Source organism: Ambystoma mexicanum, chromosome 8 (genome assembly GCF_040938575.1).
Source record: "Ambystoma mexicanum isolate Mex_15411 chromosome 8, UKY_AmexF1_1, whole genome shotgun sequence".
Classification (NCBI taxonomy): Eukaryota; Metazoa; Chordata; class Amphibia; order Caudata; family Ambystomatidae; genus Ambystoma; species Ambystoma mexicanum.
The window spans coordinates 1364878676-1364900777 of record NC_090929.1 but is presented as its reverse complement, the minus strand read 5'-3'; the positions used below and the strand labels follow the sequence as shown (position 1 = coordinate 1364900777).

The window sequence follows — 22102 nt, the reverse complement described above, 5'->3', positions numbered from 1 at the left end:
CAAGGTTCTATTTACATATGTACATTTCTCACTAGATATGCAAAAACAGAACACAAGGCAATAATGTCAATTGATTTTTAAAACACCTGGTTGGATTTCATTTGTATTTAAAGGCATGCAAAGTTTACTTTGAACATTTTCCTTTAGGGCAATTCATATTTGATTGTACATTATAGATAGTTGACAGTGCAGTTACAACCCTGATTCTGTGTAATTTGTGCAATATGGCTGTGCAAAAGAAAGAATGCTATTTTTTCATTTCTTATTGGCTTGAACATATTGTTCAGTGGGATGTATATTATAGAGGTGAAAAGCACGGCACATTACAAGTTGCACAATGAAAGTGTTACATTAGCATTACATATTTCAATATTTATACTTTGTGCTTTGAAACTCGTGAACTGCTTCACTGAGAAGAGAAACCTAGCAGATGTAAGGTTACAATTTCTCCCGCACTGTTTCCAAAATTCAGGTTTACAGTGACACTGGGGAGATACTCCACGGCCATATATGGGGTGACCTGCATGCTGAACGATAGTCTACTTATACGACTATTTTAGGAATACCGGTCATTGTAAAATTAAATAGCAGATCCAAAATGCAAATGAAGAGCGGTCAGTCTGCTAGTTTGATTCACAAAGCACTGTGAACAAAAAATGTATTTAGGATGTAAAGACGACCTGTACAATTATAATAGAAGCTAAACTAGCAGCTCATTTGAGGCTAAGACTAGTGACAAAGGGAGGGCCAGCATGGATGCCAAAATCCCATGCCTAAAATGGATCATCCGTTGTGAAAAATATACTCTTCAATCTCACTCCCACATCAAATGCAGGTCACTGCAATCGAAAAATATGGATTAGCAAAGCCAATAGTTACCGCCTTTCATACATCAAGTGCAGCCTCACATGCCCAGCAATATCAAAACAAGCCTAGAAAGTCATCATATGGAACGGTATAGCGACACGCACAGCTGCAACCATCAAATGCCTTGTGCAGCCTTAAATGGACTAATAGGGTGCTAGATAAAGCTTCCAAATAAATAATGAATCCGTGTTTAATCATTCAGGGAGTCCTTGAGTATGGTGTTGGTCACAGAAGTGTGGTTTTACCAGGAAGTCAATAATTTTACCTCACAAAAGTGTCGTTGCAAAATCCACGGACAGTATCATTTTAAATCTGGCTAAATCATAAGCATGTTTTTTTAAAGATACACATTTAATGCTTGATCTCCCACATTCGCACATTTGGGCCAATAATACTGAAGTATACACCAGTGCAAGATTCATTTTCACAGCATTAGCACCAGGGCAACCATTTGCTTGTTTATCAAACGTGTTCGTTCAGTGCATTTTTGTACCAGTGTGCATTTTGACATATAGGAAATTATAGGGCAAACATTACTATGGTGCACCATTTCATCGATTTTCGCATGTGTGCACATTTTTTGACAGATGCTAGTACTGTGCAACGTTTCTGTAATATGGGACCTTCATGTTCAGACAAGACACCCGTCAATTCTTGACATGGACCAACACATTGCTTTAGGTAGCATTTATAAGCAATCAGAAAAATACAGGAAGTAGGAGATGCAAGAGCAATTTTATGATTTAGTTGCCATTCAAAAGGTCAACCTAAATGGCACTCACACTTGTCCTTATTTGTATTATTTAAGTCCCGAGTTTTAACCGAGAGCAGTGAACAAAGTAAAAAAAGTGTTCATTTTGAAAACCACGGAGCAGGTCTCCCTGTCTCATTAAGCAAGTGAGACAGCAGTTTATATGTTGTGCCAACTGATTTTTACATTTTTATTTTTAAAAGGTTTTAGCCAAAGAGCATGATTATTAGGCTATGCTTGAAAACTGCTAAGGAAGAGCAAGCCCTCATATCGGGGGCAGGGGATTCCACAGGCATGGGGTTGCAGAGTGGAACGATCCTCCGGAAACAAGTCACAATTTAGAGTTTGGAATTTGGAGGAGGCAAGCATTTTTGTACCTAAGAGTTCTCCTATTAGGAAGCAAAGACAGTCTGCTGGATAGATACACTGGGCTTTCCCCAAAATTACAAGTATGGGCAATGCATAAGGTCGGAAATGTAATATGCCTACCAATAAGCAGCCAACGTAAGGATCTTCTGGATTCACTTACATGATTGGATATCCACAGCCCCAGTACCACACAAACCACATTATATTGTACCACCAGAAGTCCCTTAGCAATGTAAAAAGGCTGGAGCAGTAATCAAGACGGGCTCCGATAATGGCACAAAGTAGCACAGTTAGAAGAATCAGGAAAAGGTCCAAGCTGAGCCAGTAGCTTGGTGTAGTAAAAGGTAATGGATACCAGGCTGTTGATATGAGCCTTAATGTTGAGCTCTTGATCCACGACTACTCCAAGCATTTTGACTTTAGGCAGGGTAGCCGAGGTGCACTCTGTGAGTGACAATCGGATTCCATCTTACGTAACTTGGGTGCTGTGCCAGTGATCATGATCTCGGATCATGATCTCCGATTTGGCATTGTTCAGTGCCAGCCTGTTGTCAATCATCAACCTATGGATGAGGTTGTAGGTGGTATTGATTATAATAGTATCAAGACTGTGGTTACCTGAGAGTGTTATGAGGCATTGTGTGTCATAGGCAAAGTTCGCGTACACTATGCCCCATGCATCCAACAACTCAAAAAGAGGAAAGGTGAAGATGTTAAATAATGTGGGAGACACACAGGATCCTGAGGCACTCCATATGATACTACGTATCCACCAGCCATTGCGTCCTCATGGTATACTCTGGCTTTCCTATTCATCAGGAACAGGTCGACCCATCTAGAAGCCTCATTAGAAAAGGAGGCACACTCTTATAGTCTAGTTACAAGACTGGAATGGTCTGCTAGGTCAAAATCCGCGGTCAGGTTTAAAAGCATCAAGAGAGTGGTTTTCCCTTTGTCACAGTGCTGTATGATGTTTGCTTGCGGTCCAAAATAGTTACTGTGAGCACATCTGAATCCTGACTGCTTTGCAGCTGATATGTCAGGGTGGCTTGGGAACTCTTGGATCTGTAAATGAGCAGCTGTATCCAAAATCTTTAACAGGAATGGTGTACTAGTAATGGGGTGATAGTTGCCTCCAATATTTGGATCTAGGGTGGATTTTAATAAAAGAGGGGGAGATCCAAGCCTGTTTGATGTATGAAGGCACAAGGCTGTCTGGAAAAGAGGAGTTAACCAATTTTATTATCAGAGGAGTGAGTGGCTCGGCATATGTTTTAACGATGGATGCCGGCCAAACATCATCCCTAAAATGTGTAGGTTTGAGTCTTTCAAGAATAGTCAAGATGTCCTCTTCAGAAACGTCTCTAAATTTAAACTGAGGTTGTGACGTAACAGGACTCATATAGAAGGGGTTGTTCATCCAAGTTGCTTAGACTAGAGGAAATATCACTCTTGATTGTTTCCGTTTTTTGAATCATAGAATCCTGGATGGACGTAGACCAGCTGGAATCTTTGATCATTGAGGAAACAAGCTGTTGGGGATCTTCAACCTCTCTCAAGATTTTAAATAATTCATTGTTGTTCGAGGCTGCGTCTTTAATTCATTTGACATAGGAGGATTCATTTACATGCCACCGGATAGGACGGGTCACAATCCCACTGTGTTGGTGCAGTCATCCACCACCGATCCTGCACCTCCCAGAAGCTCCATCAGCAGAGCTGATAGATGAACAATGCAACCACAATAGCTTCACCAGCTCATTCTTTGACACACTTTGTGCTGATTATTTGTATCCATCATATAATAAAATAAATAGAATGGGAGTTTGGCAGAACCCATCGCAGAACACACATCTTGTTCTGCACCCCCAAACTGGTATATGCGTTTTCCCACATTTCACAATGACAAGAATTTAACAGTGCCCTCCCAACACCCACATATGGTGGGAGCCTGCCCTCCCAACGCTAATGTATTCAGAGGGGATGACCAAAGCTGGCCTGCTGGCCAGCCCCCTGAAATGTGCATGTCACATTTCAGATAAAAGGTCACGCGAGCCTCTCAAATTAATGCAAAAAAAGCACATCCTCTGTGATTTTTTTTACTTATGTCAATTTCTGAGAATTTGGCTCTATGTCTTCCAAACCATGTGCACAAAAAAATGCCATTTGTGATTCTTAACCTGTTCACTTGCAAATCTCTTCATTCAGTCTAATTATTTTTATACTGCACTTTACATTCATAGATTGGGCACACAATCACTCTTTCTTTTTAGTATTACATCTAATGAACAAAGTCTACCCACAAATAACTGGTTTATTCTTTACTATGCAGCAGATTGGCAAACTCTCAGCCGTTTCAACCCAACAAGTTTCTGTCTTCTGATGCATATCATTCAATGCCAATATTCAAGCAGACATAACACCAGATGAAAGCCCTCTGGGAAGGGGCTCTTTAAAGCTCTGATCCAGAACCCTAATTGGCCTTGGATTAAGCTGCCTGTTTTCGATGCGTTAAGTACCCAGAAGAAAAGGTTTGGCTACACCCTGACACTGCATTCCATCAGCCAACACTTGTGGATTTCTCCTCGTGGTTGGTGCAAGGTGCAAGGGGGGCGTCGACTTGGGTTGCCACCCAAACAGTTGAGCATTCCTTGCACAAGCGTATGTGCTTCACAGCCTTTTGAGGGCAGGATAGCACGAAGTAGCAGTGAGGCACCACTGCAGTGGTGCAAAGTTAGGTCACATTGGTTTATAACAGCGGTACTCTGGGGGCGGAGGGTGTCAGATTATGGTCTCCCCTTGTCGGGCATACCCAGAAATCTATGGGCTTCACATAACACCTTGTCAAAAACACTAAAATGGAAAAGCTGCTTGTTTGGCCTGATTTATATAAATGTTATGTGCAAGCCCTATTGCACTTTTATCTATTAGGCATCTGGATTGTATTGCTTATTTTACTTATCACATCAAAGGTAGATGTTCATGTACTAGGAATTCTTTATATTGTCTAGGCACCAGGAGCTTTTTACATAATATGGTTAACTGCTTTTACCTTGAATCAATATACTAAAGAGTTTGCGCATACTGATTAGTGTTACAGACATACGAGGTTAAGTGGATTTAAACCTCAAAGCTACATGAATACATTACTGCACCTTATAGTACTTTATAGTAATTATAGCATTATTTTAGTAACTTTAAGAGCTTGACTTGCATTTTCAATATGAAGCTTTCAAACTATCTGGGGGTTTTGTGACTCGTTGTTGAGGTTGACTTGTCATTTTGATATCATTTTCAAATTTTCATTTTCTCCTTATTGATCTAGTCACAGTCTTTGTTCAAAAGGAGAGGGAGACCAGTGTGATGGCAAAGAGACAATAAACAACAGACCTCCCCCCCATTAAAATCAGCATAATGGTCAGCATAAGGCAGTGAACCTATAGATGAAGTCAATGTGCTAATAAACGAAATTACAGGCCTTCTGAAAGATTTGGATCGCTCAAAACATAGTGATTTATTCCCTCTAAACCACTAAGGTAGGATAGAATCCATTGCCGGGGACCATATCACACATTTAACCAAAGACTTTTATCCATTTGCCCTCACAGCTCTCAAGATGTAGCATGGCCTAGCTGGGTAGCAGGGATGTAGCAGGCCTATAACGCCCGAACATGCAGTGAGGAAAGGGAAGAAGGTACAACCTCAGAATAACAGAATACCAGGGGTCAGTTAACAAAACTGAACAAGGGTAATAGAGTAACAATACCTGCACTGTTACGGATATTGGGTATTTTTGTCAAAAAATACAACTCAAATTGGTGGGAAAAATGTTAATGTATTGGAAGAATTGCATGGACGTTTGATTGAAAAGGCAGTTCAAGTTAAGGCTATGGTGAGTTACCCTCTTGCTATTGCTATCTCTAATAGATTTGAAGTACTCACCAGAGATGAAGATTCTGTCCCAGTAGCTACAGATGTAGAATACACATAATGGTAAGACACCTAGAAAAGAGGGCTCTAACATGGGTCAGGCCTCAGGAGAGACCGATGTGGAATGGGTTTGCCTTGAAGAGTGAGGGAAGGAGGGGTACATATTAATTAATACTAGGTGAAAGGAGAAGGGCGATTTGTGCCACAGCTGCAGTGTACTATGGTCAGAAAATAAGGATGACACAATGTTTTGCTCAGTTTTCAATTAATTGAATCATATTGCAAGGAATCTCAAACAGAACTTGCATGGACCAGAAATAGGAAAAAGCGAGAAGGGAGTGGAAAGATGGAGAGAATAGAAGGCCTAATTCTACAATCTTGAGCTGCCCATTTACTAAGAATATATCAAGAGTAATGGGCTACTTTGTATCAATTAATCTCCCGGATGGGAAGAGATAAGTCACTTTGTAAACAAGGGAAAGGAAGAGGGTGGGACTCCAAAGCTCTAAATGAGTTACAGGGGGAGAATGGATTATTTGGTTTGAGAAATTAGAGAAAGAGAGTCTTCAAGACCCCCGGCCGCAGTGAACAAGTTTAATTCACAGCAACCACTAAATGGAAAATATGTGTATTTGGTGAACATGCCGAAATTGAGCAGCCCTCACAATGAAACATGGGATGCGTTACAGAATAAAACAACCCACAGACTAAGGTCCAGAAGGGGAAGCTTCTCAATTATCAGGGATGACATAGTGGGAAGCAAAAGCATTTCAGCCCCTGGCAATAGTGGTACTGATTATATACTATTCGAATTGGCAAAGGAGTCTCTTGTTGAAGGTTTACTCTCAATTGATTTCAACCATATCCCTGCAACCTTAGTATATTAATAAAACCATTCCCACATGCCCAACTTTGGTTGGCAATACAAAAGCTAACAATGAAAAAGCCAAGAGTGGAGAAAACTCACCCCCTTACAAAACAGTGAGGGCTGTATAAACCGAGGAGAAAGCAATCCTCGCTGAATTCCTGGAGAAGGCAGATGTGTGGCTGTAGTTGTCAACCAACAAGAGAAACAACAAAATACGACCTGACCCATCAATCAATCAGTTCCCATGTATAAGAGGCATGAAGTAATTCCCTCATAAAGGAGGAAGAGGGGATTAGCCTAGATGCCATAGACTAATGACTGTGCACCTTAAGTGCAGGAGTCCACGTTTTATTTTTTTACACTGAGAAATCTCTGGTAATAGAGGTCCATATCCTATCATGGCATATCACAGAGGTAGCCAAAAACATGCCAAATAATGAGTGGATGGAATTCGTTGGATCCCATCAGATTATATGCATTCAAGAGACCTGGGCTAAAATAAATCAGATATACACAGGTTTGATACATTCAATATCAACACATAAAGGGCCTGATGGAAGACTGAGTGGGGGCTTATTCGTTTGGATAAACGCCTCTTTAAAGCCCATGGTCCACTTGGCAAAAATTGCAAATAAAGATATATTGGAATTACATTTAAAATGTATTAATTGACCAGAATTATTACTAATACATGCCTATAATAGTCCATTGAAAGGTATGGACTCACCACCCTCCCCCAGCAAGTATAGAATCTTGGAGGAATACTTACTGTGGTGAACCGGGAGAAGGATTCAGACTCCATTGGGTCAGAGTTAATGAAGTTTATTTGAACGAAAAGAAAAACTTTGACTTTCCCTATTACTATGAGGGAAATTCCCTGGCTAGAAAAGGGTGCACATCAAGTACAAAGTAAAAAGTCTTCTGTCTGAATCCTAAACAATTTACTGGCCCTACACTTTAGAAAACACTTAACTAAAAGGTAAAAAGACAAGGCGTTCACACTAGCCTCGGTATTGGCTTCTGCTTGGCCCAAGTTATGCTTGACTTGTTCTCAGTATTCAAAGTTCCTTTTTCAGAGCAGGATATGCTTCCTATTTATTGTATTAAGTTGTGGGCTTCACTACCTCTCCTTTTAATAAAGAAAGTATCTCTTGGTTTGAACATATCCTTCCAGGATTGCTTGGAACTAGAACACTTTCACCTTCGAAGTGTTGGGACACTTCCACAGTCCTGAAATCCTCACATATGTGGTTTTCTTTCACTTAAGTTATTTGTCATACGACGGCTGTCCACCTTTGTTCATCAGACTTGTATAGCTTCTATGGATTTCTCAGCCCTAATTTAAAGTGTCCATGTCTCTTTCTTTTCCCCTTACATAAGGTATTTGTACGCTCGGGTTTCTCAGGCTCGGTAACCTTCATAGATTTCACAGATGTTATTCACAAGGTTCAAATCCCCCTTTCACGTGGTTTTAGCACTTTTGGGTATCCCAGTCTCTTGCAACCTGGAGAGCTTTCACAGCCATTGTTCACAATGTTTGTATCCCTCTCAATCCCCCTTTAATATGGTGTTTGTACATCCAGGTTTCTCGGGCTGCTGTAACGTGGATAACGTTCATAGCTGTTATTCATAATATTTGTAACTCTCTCAATCCCCCTTAGATAGGGTGTTTGTACATTCAGTTTCTCAGGATCCCATATTCTGGATAGCTTTCAAAGCTGATATTCATAAGGTTCATACCTTTTAGTGGTATGCCCTTCGTCGGGTTTCTCAGGCTCCCATAACTTCGCTGATCTTCGTAGCCTTAATTCCTGGCATTGGCACCTGTCATCAGTATGCTCTCCGTCGGATCTCTCAGGCTCCCATAACTTTTTTTTGGCTCTATCTGTGGCTACTAGTCTTGGTAGCTGTGGTCTGACTTGTGCAGAGCTCAGCGATCTGGGCTCCCTCACACCATCTAGTCTCAGCATCTGTTACCGCCCGTCCAGCCTCCCACAACCCTTCTCTGGTCATGCCACTAGGCAAGACATAGTTGTTTACTTCTCTGACTCTTCTCCGACCTTTGCTCCTCAGTCAGGTAGAACGCCAAGCTTCAGGCATTTGGCCAGCACTTCTCTCACCTTCCTCGCTGTCACTGGCTCCGCAGCCTGGCATGGCTCTGCCCCTCCAGGACATTGATGCTGCAGCGGTTCGCCTCTGTGTAGCTGTTCTCCATCATGTCCAAAGTAAAATGTCTACTGTCTTAATCCTAAATAACTAACTGGCCCTACCACTTTAGCAAAGACCTAACTAAAGGAAAAAAGGGGAGGCTTGAAAACTAGCCTTGGTATGGGCTTCATCCTGGTCCTGTTGTTCTTGACTTATACTCAGTCTTCAAAGTTACTTTTTCACAGCAAAAAATTCATCTTAGTCTTTGCACCAAGTTATGGGTTTTGCTCTCTCTCCTTTTAATAAAGAAAATTGTCTCTTGGTGTGAGCATTTCGATCCCTCCAGGGTTGCTTGAAAATAAAACATTTTCACCTTCAAGGCATTGGGACTCCCCCAAAGTCCTTAAATCTTCAGATGAGTTGTTTTTCTTTCACCAAATTATTTTGCAAGCTATTAAAGGCTTGTTTTTCAGCCTTTAATAGCTTCTATAGCTTTCGCAGCCAAAATTCAAAGTTTGCATGTCTCCTTCTTTTCCTCTTACATAAGGTATTTGTGCACTCAGGTTTCTAAGGTTCTTGTAATCCTGATTGCTTTCACAGATGTTATCCTCAATGTCGGGTTTCCCATGCTCCCATAACCTTGATAGCTTTCATAGCCATTGTTCACAATGTTCGTATCCCTCTCAATCCCCCTTTCATCAGGCGTTTGTGCGTTCGGTTTTCTCAGGCTCCCATAACTTGTATAGCTTTCATAGCTGTTATTCACAATGTTCGTATCTCTTTTAATCCTCTTTTCATAGTTTGTGGTCGCACCATCTGGCCAGACAGCGGTGTTTCCCTCTCTGGCTCTTCTCTGACCACAGTTCCTTGGACAGGTAGGATGCCAAACTTCAGGCATTCGGCCAGGGATTCGTGCGCCTTCCTCCCTACCACTGGCTCTGCGGCCAAGCGCGGCTCTGCCCCTCCAGGACGTTGATGCTGCAGAGGTTCGCCTTTGCATAGCCATTCTCATATTTCCATAGGAGTCTCTCTTCCCTTTAGACTCCATTCTCCTCTTATACATGTCACAGGAATAAACAATACAGTGTTCTTCTTTGTTGACCATGACATTCAAGTTGTGTTCGACATTACCTGTAGCCAACAGAGGTATCTTTGCAGAATGTAGTTGTTACAGGAGATATTAAAGTCTTTTACACATTCATATATGCATACAAGGGGGCTTGGTCTGGCAGTTCTCCTCCGGAATGGCCACCTTTGTCTCCAAGAGTGGGGCCACTTCCAGTGAGTTCCCACTTGCCCAAAACCCTCAGGATGGTCTTGTGTAGCGGGCTCACCTCCCTCGCTTCACAGGGGTGGTTCCCCTCTGGCAGAGAAGGGACGAATAGTCCAGATTCGTCACATAACCCACCAGTGAATAAATGATCCTGGCTGAGGATTTTAACATGCAATTTGAACCCTTAGAATTGACAATAGGGTAATTTGAAGAGGAGGATAGGGCCTGGGATACCACCGATCTAGCAGCAGTACCATTTAAAAGGCAGAACAAATATGCTCTGGAATATGCAGGATCATTTGGCTCCCTCAATCTCAGGGGTTTTAATGGTGCAGGATCAGAGACCAACTGGCCAAACCCACTTACAACAGCAGGGGCTGTCAAAACCACATGGACTACATGTTAAGTAGCCTTGAGATGTGGACAGAAATAAAAAACGTTCTATATAGTAGAGAGGCATGAGATTGACCATCGCCCGCTTCAACTGATACTGGAGGTGGCCATGCATAATTCAGCTGCCATGCCCAGCAGAGTGGGGAATGTCCCAATTTACAGTATATGGCACAACAGGCGTGTGGTGAAATGGGAAGCATTTGATAAGGAATCTTTAGGAAGGACTACTACCACTATTGGAAATCATGGTGATACTGCCCTCCAAAATGAGAAGATTGTCAATTACACACTGAGGTAGTATCAAGAATAGCACCGTTGTTTATAAAATCAAGTTCAAACATCAATAAGAGAACAGTAAAAACACTGTGTGGGCTGACAAATAGTGCAGAGAACCTGGACAGCAACTATTGACATGAGTCAAAGAAGCGGGGTGGGGGGGTACCGTTGTATTTAGAGTAGCTAGATGGAGCTATAAAGAAATGCTGAGAAAGAGGAAAAGGAATATTCTGAGTCAGTATTGGATAAACTACTGACAGTCCTAAAGGAGAAAGGAAGTGCACACTTCTGGAGGTTAATGAGTAAAGGGCAATTGGAGGGTTGAATAACTATCCAATGTAACATACCAGAACCTATCTGGTATGACCACTTCAAAGGCTATATTCAGAAATGTGTTTGATTAATCAGCAGGTTGAGCATAAGGGGATTTCAGAGGATTTAACGTCTAAGCAGTTTGTCTCTTTTATAAACAAGGTCAAAGTGTCCATAGAGGTTAAAAAAAAATAACATGGCACAAGTCCCCAGTAGAATAGGTGCAGACATGTAAAAGACAGAATGTCTTACCTGGGCACCTTATCTAACTAATTAGGTTGTTTAATGCAGTAAATGTCAGCAGAATAGCACCTGAACCTTGGACAAAAGCAGAAATCATCCCGATTTACAAAAAGGGGAGAGGAGATGATACCTCTAATTTTCACCCATTCTCCTTGATTGAAGCTTAATGCAAGAGCTATGCTTGCACACCTAGATGATTGGGTACAACAAAGTGGGCAGATAGATCACTTGCAAGCACCGTTCCAATCTGCAATTAGTACAAAGAATCAATGCTGTCGCCTCCAGCTACTGGTTGATAAATACGTACATTTCAGGAAAATATAGCTATATGTCATGTTTGTAGATCTGCTCTGTGAAACGTCATAAAAGGTCTAGGACTATCCCCTGAACTATTCACATGACTGTTGATATTATATTCTAGCAACATTATATTCTAACAATGAAGCATCGCAAGATGGAATACAAACAGAGTAGTTTTAAGGCCTTTTATGAGCAAAAAGGGTGTTCACCAAGGCTGCGTTCTGTCCCCAGAATTGTTGTGCATATTTATTAATGGTGCAATACATCAAATTATAGCAAGACCAACAGACGTCACAACTACGATTGGTGAGAAATACCTGACACTGTTGTTCACTGATGATACAGTGCTAATTTCCCCGACACTTATAGTTCTTAGTAAACAATTCTTGCTTTCTGATATATGTTGCTGGGATAATGGCCTGAAAATAAACACTGGAAAAACTAAAGAAGTGGTATCCAGGGGGAACAAGAAAAAGCGACCGAAGATGAATTTGAAACAGACCAGTGGCTAATTGAACAGGCAAAATTCCGTGACTACCTGGGATTGAAAATGACCACAAGGGGTAATTGGGCTAGCCAGATAGAGAAAGTAGGGGTTTGATTGTCGAGTTACAAGAGTGCCATTTATGGCTTTGCCAGGAAAAACAGAGGTGGTGCTGTCAGGGTATCAACTGTCCATTTAGAATGCCTGATGTAATGGACTCCAGGCAAATATGGGATGGCCACATGATAGATATTGGAAGTAACATGGTGTGAATCAATTGAAAGTTACTAAATTATGTTACGAAATCATTTTTAGGAACGGTTCTTTCTTAAACAATTATTCATATATATATATTGTACTTTGCACTATCTTTGCACTTTATCAGATATACAAAAGAAGAATGTTTATGTTGTATATATTATAGGGCGGTGATATCCTCCCTATAGTTAAGGTGAATCAGACTCTCATAAGAACCCGTTAGAATTCTATTGTTAATAAAATTTGATTTGAGTAACGGATTTGGCTGAAATTTCGAAAGTGATTAGGGATTCCCCACAGATGCATAGTTTTGTAAAGATATGTTAAAAAAAAAGTTATTAAGAAGACAAAACATTATTTTTCTATAGCCTACTTCCCATTCATTTTCTCATAGACAAACAGGGTACATTTTTGCGTACAGCCCACATCGTTGGATGGATTTGAACCAGGTCCGAAAAAACTTGGCATGAAAGCTTTGACTCGCGATCAATGTTCGGTTTGGGGTTGTTTTGTCCAGTAATTTCTAAAATATTTGACAGAGAAGGGGTGTCCCCTTCTTAAAAATAGATAGATATATCTTAAGTAAATTACCAGAACAGGTTTTATTTTAGAAATGAAACAGCGGCCATTGTGTTTTTCTCACAATGTGGGAGATAGCTGCAGATATAGCCGAGGATCTGGGAAAATTAAACTTAGGAAAAAAGCTATTTTCGGGTCAAAAAAGATGCAAATGCCATCAGGCTAGAGGTTGTGGGGCTAGAGGGCACCAACATACATTTAGGAGTTGAAGGGGTTCTAACAACTGAGTTTACATACAAATCTTTCTGTAGCCTCGAATAGCCGACATATCAAAGTAAACTGCATCACAGAAACAGCGTGTGTTGTGGGGGTAAGGGAGAGGTCGGGGAGGTGAGGATGAGAGTTGGGGGGCAGGTACAGATGAGGGGGCCCTTGGTGAGGGACTGGGGAGCAGGAAAACAATTTTTGTTGGACCATTTTTCTGATATTGGCTCTGATTTTTTCAATATTCAAGGTTATAAAGGACTACAGATAGCCGAGTGTATGTGCTGTTCCATAACCATGGTTAGAATTTTGTTTGTTGTTTAAAGATATATTTACAGCTATAGTGGCGTCAGAGTGAAAAATCACTGGCCATGGCCAGTGACATGATAGCCATTCAGGTCTCCCATCCATGCAGCAAACAGGGCAGATCATGCTTATCTTCAAAGGGAGGAAGGGGCCAGTCCCCTCTGGCCATTTTGCCGGATTGGGCATCCACATTTTCTATTTTTTTAAACCATGCTACTGTCAGTCCTTGAATGTTTTGCAGTCAGAGACCATTTTTCTGCCTTTTGCTGGCTAGTATTGTGTTGAAGACCATGGCTAGTGGCTGATTAGTGTATATAATATACAGGAGGCACAACCGAAGGCCACAGATAGCGGCTTGTTAGTGTCGTATAATACACAGTGGGCACATTCGAAGTCCATCGCTTATGACATTATAGTATTTTAAAATATACAGTGGACATGACCAAAAGATGTAAAAACATCTCATGGTCAAAGGCCATGGCTAGTGGCCCATTTACATATTTGAATATATATAGTGGGCACATCCAAAGATTTTGGCTACTGGCCAGCATTGTGCTAAAGCCCTTGGCTAGTTGCTGATCCGTGTATATGATATACAGTGGACACATCCTTGATGCTTGTTACTGTTGTAATGTAATTAGTGATGCCATCAGTGTTGTGATCTGGGATGTCATCATTGTGGTCATAGGCTGCACAACAGGGTGCAGAAAGTTAAGGTGGCTTTGGCCAAATTTCAGGGGTTTTGTTGCGTTAAGTGTTTACCTTAACATGCCTGCAATTAAAGGTTTTTCCTTGAATACATATTTTTGCGTTAGGTCCTGTCTAATTAATGTATGAGTATTACAATATTCAATTTATTTGTGTAGATATTGTTGTGAAGTCCTCAGTTCCTGTGCCGTTTATGGGACTGCCCTTGGTATAATATAGGATATTAACAGAGGCTTCCACACTACAAGCACAGCAGGCTACCCTTTCTCGGTCAGAACTATGGGACAATATGAATGGCATGACCATGCTGCCAATTGAAAATAGATTCTTAAAAACGTATTGGTTCTCCCAGCAGCCATACCCACAGTACCTTTGCATTTGGAAGTAGGCCTACAGATAAAACTGAACCCTGGGCTTTATTGGGTGAGACTTTGGAGGTCACCATCCCTTGCGACATACAGGAATGCACAACACTTCTTAGAATAAGGTGCAAGGAATTCTTGTCTAGCCCATCTAAGAAGAATGCCTTCAAGGGTGTAGTCAAAATAATGTATCAACAGGCTGAAGAAGCTTTAATAAGAGATAGGCTTACAAATTCTCAAAGCGTTAACTTATGCTGGAGTGGGAAACTCATATATGGTTTTGAATGGTACCTAGATGTGCTAAATAAAATTGCAAAAGCACTTTACATTCAATGTAAAATGAGTATACTGCCTCTAGCAGCCTGTAGAAGGGAATGGGATTCTACAGTTACAAATACATTCCACATCTAATAAATTACTTTTCCTATTTTGCTGAACCTATTCAAAATTAAGAAAATTGTACCTTAAGCCGATATCTTTAAAATATATAATTAGAAACACTGTCAATGCTCAGGTATGCTGTTACAGGACACATGATGAAGTTAGTATGCAATGGCTAAATATCTCTTCAGAGCGTGGGTAATGAGGCTGCGTTGGGGTATTTTATCATACCCAAAGCCACAGGGCTACCTGATGTTGTTTATATATTGGGATCATAAGCAGCAGTCCAAAAACCGGATCTGGTGCACACTAGGACACAATTTGTATACATTGGTGGTATTGCATTGGTGTTAGGGGCTCAGAATGAACTCACCAAATCACGTGAAATCTGCAATATGGGGAATCAGCTCCAAATTATTTGAACCAGTTCACCGTATTTAGAGTATCTTGCTTTCTACTGCTGGTGGTAGTAAACATACCTCCTTAGCTTTGTACCTGTCTATAGACTACCACGGGTAACCATGGCACACAATAAATAGACCAAACTGATCCTGCTCCTTTTGTATATTTTGTAAGTAATTAGGATTTATGAGTAATACAACACAACATGTGTAACACAAAGCAATGAGTTTTTTAACATGACATTCCCTGCAATTCAAAAATGAAAATGCACATCCCAACCTCTTGTTTCCCTCTTTTTTGCGATGACAAATTCTATTCTTCAGGGTAACGCAGAACTGCGATCACATTTCTTAGTAATGTTTTCCCCACGATAAAGAGCTTTTTTCCGCAATGAACATCATTCAGCCTTTTAGTGATAGTTGGCCAGAACACTGCTATTTCTTGACATTGAAACTTATCAGTTGTCTTGACAGCTAATCCTGTTCAATTATATTTGAAGTTTGCTACTTGGACAGTGAAGAAGAAACGTTAAAACATAAATACCCATGTATGTAAATGTAGATCAAACTTCGCCAGCCTTCAGCTCATAAAATGCTCTCACAAAGCAATCACACCACACATCTCACTTACACCTTGTTCTCACCTAAAGAATGTTTGGTTCAGTGTGTGCTTGGACTCAGCAAGGCTGTGACTCCCTACGCTCGGCTGTTGAGAATCTCTCCCACCACAGGCTGCCTGCACAATGCCCTCACAGGAAATCTTTCTTATCTGCTTTTGTCCCCATGTCTTCAGGAATAGGTCAGCAGACACTTCAGTGAGACTGCCAGCCACACCAGAAAATGCGACCCGATCCTCCAAGACAGCCCCCCTGTTTCTCATTGCACTTCCCCTTTTAAGGACTCTCCATGATCTGCCCATAAAATGTATGCTTGCCTACATAAAGTGTAAGAAATGCCTGCCTCTGACTGTGATGTTACCTGCACTCAGAGAACCCCTCTGAATAGTCAAACCTCCTAGAAACTTGCATAAAACATTTGCTTTGCTGCCATCTTTCCATAGAGCTTCAAGGCAGCAAACTGAATAAATGTTACATTTATCTATGCTGGCTTCTTGCAACAGAACATGAACAATGGGTCTACTCTGCGCAACGTGACTTATCACATTCTTCAGCTCACATCTTCATGCAGAAGCAGCTTTGTTCGTTTATTTCTTACATTTTCCAAGCGACATTGCACAGCCTGTGCTTGCCATCTCATGAATTGGGCAATTGTTTACTCCTGATCGACACCATTGTTTTGCACCAATGAGCTATGGACTGGGCTGTAAATATTAGCAGAGGATTAGAGATTTAGTAGGTTATGGGTCATTAATTGTTAGTCTTATGCTGTATTGCAACTTGGTCTATTCTATACCATGGTGTGGTGCATTATTCTATGTTATGGCTACCATGAAAAGCTAGGTTCAAATTTTTCTTTTTGCAATTGTATTGTATGATGAAATTCGGAGTACTGACTCACACCAGATTCACATCTCTCACTGTCAGAGTCTGTGTTTTTGATAAAACTCTGTTCTGGCTGAAATCTGGAGCCCCATTTTCCCTACAGTAGACAGCATTGAATACGGCCATGCAATGGTTATATTAGCCCACCATAGAGAAAAAGTGTTTACATGATTTTGTCATGCTCTTATGACTTAAAAGTTATGCTGAAAAAGAAATGTTTACAAAGGAAGTATGATGATAAAGTGCAATAAGAGTACGTTAACCCTCCTTTTCTTCATGTAAACAATTCTGCTTGAGTTTTAGTCCCATATGGAACATATTATTAACTGTGTACTGTACTTTATGCCCTGTTATATTTTTTAAGTATGTGTGGTAAAGAGATGCTCAAACATTATTTGTGATAATACGCTTCTGGTGCTTTTTAATGTTTCCTTTTTAATGTTTCATTGTTGTCATGTACATATTCCAAGTTTGTGTACTTCATCTTTGCTCTGCTTCTCTGATGGTGTTCAGTCGAAATAAAGTATTTTAACCGACTGACTGATATCATGCATGGACATTGTTTGGGTGTGCAGCATAAATGGAGGGGTCATCTTGGTCGGAATTAGACACTGATATTGTCGCTTTCTACTTGGGTCATTTTCAATAACACTCACTGCAGCAACAAATAGTGAGATACATCTCATAAACGTGTTGAGGTATATCTTACTGGCGATGTATGGTCCTTAAAATCACGTAGTTATGCTTACCAAAATGTAACACTCTATTTTCAGGAGGTTGTATCCCTCTAGGGAGGACAAACTTGAACTATGGCCCATCAATTATTAGCTGCTGTTGCCTACAGGGACAATTAAACGAGTGGTAAATACACTGTGATACATATGTTCCCCTTATATTATACATGAACAAAGGGTGAGTGACACCCACCTGAAATTTGTCTCTCAGCATGTATGGAATCAGTGGATCAAACAGGTTGAAAAATAACACTTTCATGATGGCTACCTGAGTTATGTATCAATAACACTACTCCACTAAATGAATCTTAGTCTTGCCTGTGCAGTGCATTGTTTGTTCTACAACTCAATTGTCAGGTGTTGCCAGTAAACCTAGTACATTTTAGTATCACAGATCCGTACTCTGCGTTAAGTCACAGATCACACACGAGTAAGGGGATTCCCTCAGTTTAATAACATGTTGATGATAAAGAGGAAACCCAAGTAGCGTGTGCAGAGAAAAAAAAGGCTACCTTAACTCCTGGAGATGCCATTAACCCCTGCTCCTCCTCTTTCCAGTCATGCTACTGCGGTTCACCCTGGAAGGGACTATGCAGAAGAACGGTCTTCTTTCATTGTTGCCTTCTTAGCCAGGACTGCAAAACAGATAGATAATGTACTGGGGGAGACTTGATTCTAAATATCGATTACTGTCATCCATGATTATTAGGATATCGTATCTAACAGGGTTAGGCGACAATACCGTTGTTTTCTCATGTAAACTAATTCTCCAAGTTGGTTTGTCGGGGATGTGGTTGGAATAAATAATGTTAAAAAGCAAACTAGCTTAACCTTTATAATAGTTATTTTACTTTGGACCTGCAAAGGTACATGGACTTCTTAGTGGGCTGCTGAGTGGAAGCTTCCCTTAACACACTGCTTGGCATACAGTCTTTAGTATATTTTAGTAGCGATCCTTAATCTTAAAATACGTATTGGGATTCAGTGTTGATTGGTAACAAATTGAGGATAGACCCCTACAATAACAACAGGCAAAATGCAGTCACAATTGCAATATTGCATGAGGCATGGAAGTTGCATGGTTATTTGTACAATGAAATGAATTGACAGTGTTTGCTTTTGTCCAAATGATTTTGAACATATGGGAAGAAGTATACAGCCCCATTGTGAGTTTCTAGATGAGACAAGCTGCAGATACTGTGTTGCGCGAGGAGAGCTATGTCTCTGCATGCATTAATGCAGTTATCAGGTGCTTAAATATCATACATGAGCAAAGAAATACTGCACGGTGGTCATTACAAGGAGTCATTTCATCCTGATTGACAGCACAGACGTTCCAGCTGCAAAACATGAGTGTTGACCTAGAAATGGGGGGCAGTGTCAGTGGGTAAGGTGGAAAGGGATGGCATCACACATTTAAATGTAATGAGCAAGTGCTCACAGTGCTTATTGAAAACGTGGAAAAGGTGGCACCTAGGCTGGTGGGAAACCTGATGGCAAATACATCCAAACAGAAGTGGGGCCTGCTAGCAGTTTCCATCTACGCCTGAACTGCCAAAGAGCTTATAAATCACTGGAATTAGTCCAAAGCACAGTCACTGTGAGTCACTGAGCTTGTGATTCATCTCTGGGAATGGAAGGTTGCAAGTGTCTCTGTCCTCACTGGCTTGATGGACAATGGAGACTCTGAGGCTGGAGCTGAATCACAGGTTGCTGCGGATTACACAATAAAGCAAGCATCCTGCATTGTAGTGTGATGGGAAGGTATTGGAAATTAGGCAATGCCATGTTTTTGAGAAGGTCACAGTCCTGATACTGTCGCAGACACGCATGCAAACAAAGGCACAGCCATGCAATGTTTGTTAAACATACGTTTGACAAGATAAAAAGCTTGCAGGACTACTTCATGTATAGACAGCATCTCTGCCTTATCTAGTCACAGAAACAAAGCAAGAAAAAAGGCCTGGCACCACCTGGCACCACCAACCCAATAACTTGACATGTTAGGGAGAAGGCTGGAAGGCTGTCACATAACCACTCAAATTCCATTGTCAGAGCGTTTAAATTGTAATTGTCACACATAATACAGACCAGTAGCAATGCATGAAACACTACTCTTCCCAGGATACAACAATGATCATCATGAAAATGCCACCATTTGACAAGCAGCACAACACTGGTGAAAAAACATCCGACAGTGCACCGAGAAAACATTACATTAATGGGTGTAGTTGGAAATGGATGCAGTGGCAATGAAAATGAGACTGCAGCGCCGCTTCATCGTGTGGCCTAGGCATTGCATTCATGTAGCACATGATTATCCAACTCCAGGCCTCAAGGGCCAGATCCATTTTGGATTTTTAGGATACCCTCATTAATATTCATGAGATACATTTGCATACAATGATTCTAAATGTATGCAAATGTTGTCTCATGAATATTAACGAGGAATACCCTGAAAACCCAACTGGTTTCTGGCCCTCGAGGCCTGGAGTTGGACAACTCTGCATTGTAGTCACTGGATGAGCTACTTATTGTTAACATTCATGTACCGAAGATCTGCAGCGAAGGCCTCTTTCAAGCATAGTCATTAGTGTACTGATGGCCCTGGGAAATCTGGCCCCCATATCCGCTGTCTACTGCCCTATCCCCAAGACCCAAGCCTCAAACTCTCTTTTGCACTTTTGAGCAGTTTGAAACACTTGCTTGTGTATAGGCGCTTTATGAATAAACATTACCATACCATACCACTACCCGTAAACCCATACACCCTCTAAAAACACTTCAAAAGTATGGTGAAATGGCCATTCACCAAATGTGGTCAAATGGATGTGACCAGATGGGCGGATAACATCTTTCACAGCACATATCAGGAATGGTGTGGTGACATGCCCGCAAGGCTTAGTGAACCATGAACAGACATGCAAGAATGAATATCCAAGCAGCTGACTGCCGAGAGGCCACACAATGCATGTAATGTAGTGTGCAGTAAAGTGGTCTTTTATAGCATCCCCTCTGCCATAGTTGGTAGATTTACTGCACATGGCCCTGGAAAAAGGGGGTCTCAGAGTGGGAGAAAAGGGGGTTGAAGATGCAAAACGAGTGGTGTATATAGGAGCCAGGCAAGAAGACCTCGAATCCTGACGGCTGCTGCTGCTGGGTTTATGGCAGTGAAACGTGGTTACGTGTTTATCTGGGCGATGGCAGCCTAATGTCTAATAAATTACAGGTCTCTGGGTCTGTTTTGTCACCGATGTAGAGGTTTGTGATAGAGCTAAAGTGGAGAGCTACGTCATGTCTCCATTAATGATGATGTAATAAGTGAATGGCCTGTGGTCGCTGAGTGGGAGAAGTTTGTGGCACGTGTGGTGGAAAGTGCAAGGTAAGTGGGCATCAAAAGGGGAGATGATTACTGTGGTCTGCTAAATGTATGGGCTGCAGATGTTCAATTCCATTTAGGTTGCGCGTGTGCGCGCTGAATTAGTCCGTTCTCTAATAATCCATTTCAATGAGTTTTGCACTCGATAAACATTTCATGCTTTTCCTTTCGTTCATTAATTTGCAAAAAGCGTGTAAATGAATGCGCATGTATTTATTATTTTCGTCATTCTGGAAGGGTTTTTCAAGGCAATTGCTTTGCTTGATCCGTGTTTTATTGATTGTAATGAAAACTCCTCAAAGACTTGCCTCACAGTATTGTGATCAATTAATAATATTGGCTGACAGATATTCTAAAACCTTGTGACTGTTTACCAAACCTACTCAAATATGTTTAATATAAAGAAGTGCGTATTCCTTGCCCCAGCCTTTACCAAATTCACATTTTTTTTTTATATTTGTTGTCAGCTCTCCGAACAATCCGAATACTGCATGATCCTGTTGAATACCTGTTTGGCGGAGGCAGATAAAACTGAAGAACTGGCTTTCCTGAAGCCTTTCCTGGAAAAGTCCTTCATGAAAAGGTCCTTTCGAAATGGGGTCGGATCAGGAATGAAAAAAACCTCCTTTCGAAGAGCAAAATTATAACAACCCAGAGGGAATAGTTCTTATGGCAATTTAAAAATAATTTTAATATCAGCATTTATCTTTTTTGCATCTCATTTTTAACACAAAAGATGTATGTTTTTATGTGCTTACGTGGATGTTGAAAAAAGACAATAAAATACGTATGCACGTGCGACTACTGTTTATGGCAGAAAATGTTGGAAATGTATTTTTAAAATAATGTATTTTTCCGTAATTGCCATCACTTTAGATGGCTGTTTTGCATGATGATGTACCATTCTGTGAGATTATTTTACTGAATCATATAATTATCATCGAGTGGTTGCAACATGCACCTGAGTATGTACGTACGACTGCCAATGTATTTTGTACTTAGCATTTTCTTCTATGTTAAACTAGGACATATCAAAGTGACCAGTGATTTAAGACTGTACCTTTATCCCATCCT

General features: G+C 40.9%; 1 protein-coding gene across 1 annotated transcript in view; it reads left to right on the top strand.

The window, feature by feature from the left end:
- NPS (neuropeptide S) overlaps positions 1-21675 on the top strand; it is a 46129-nt gene extending 24454 nt beyond the window's left edge. Inside the window, exon 2 of the mRNA XM_069612079.1 lies at positions 21496-21675. Within this exon, the coding sequence (XP_069468180.1) occupies positions 21496-21675 (180 nt within the window). The remainder of the gene's footprint in view (positions 1-21495) is intronic.
- The last annotated feature ends 427 nt before the right edge of the window (positions 21676-22102 follow it).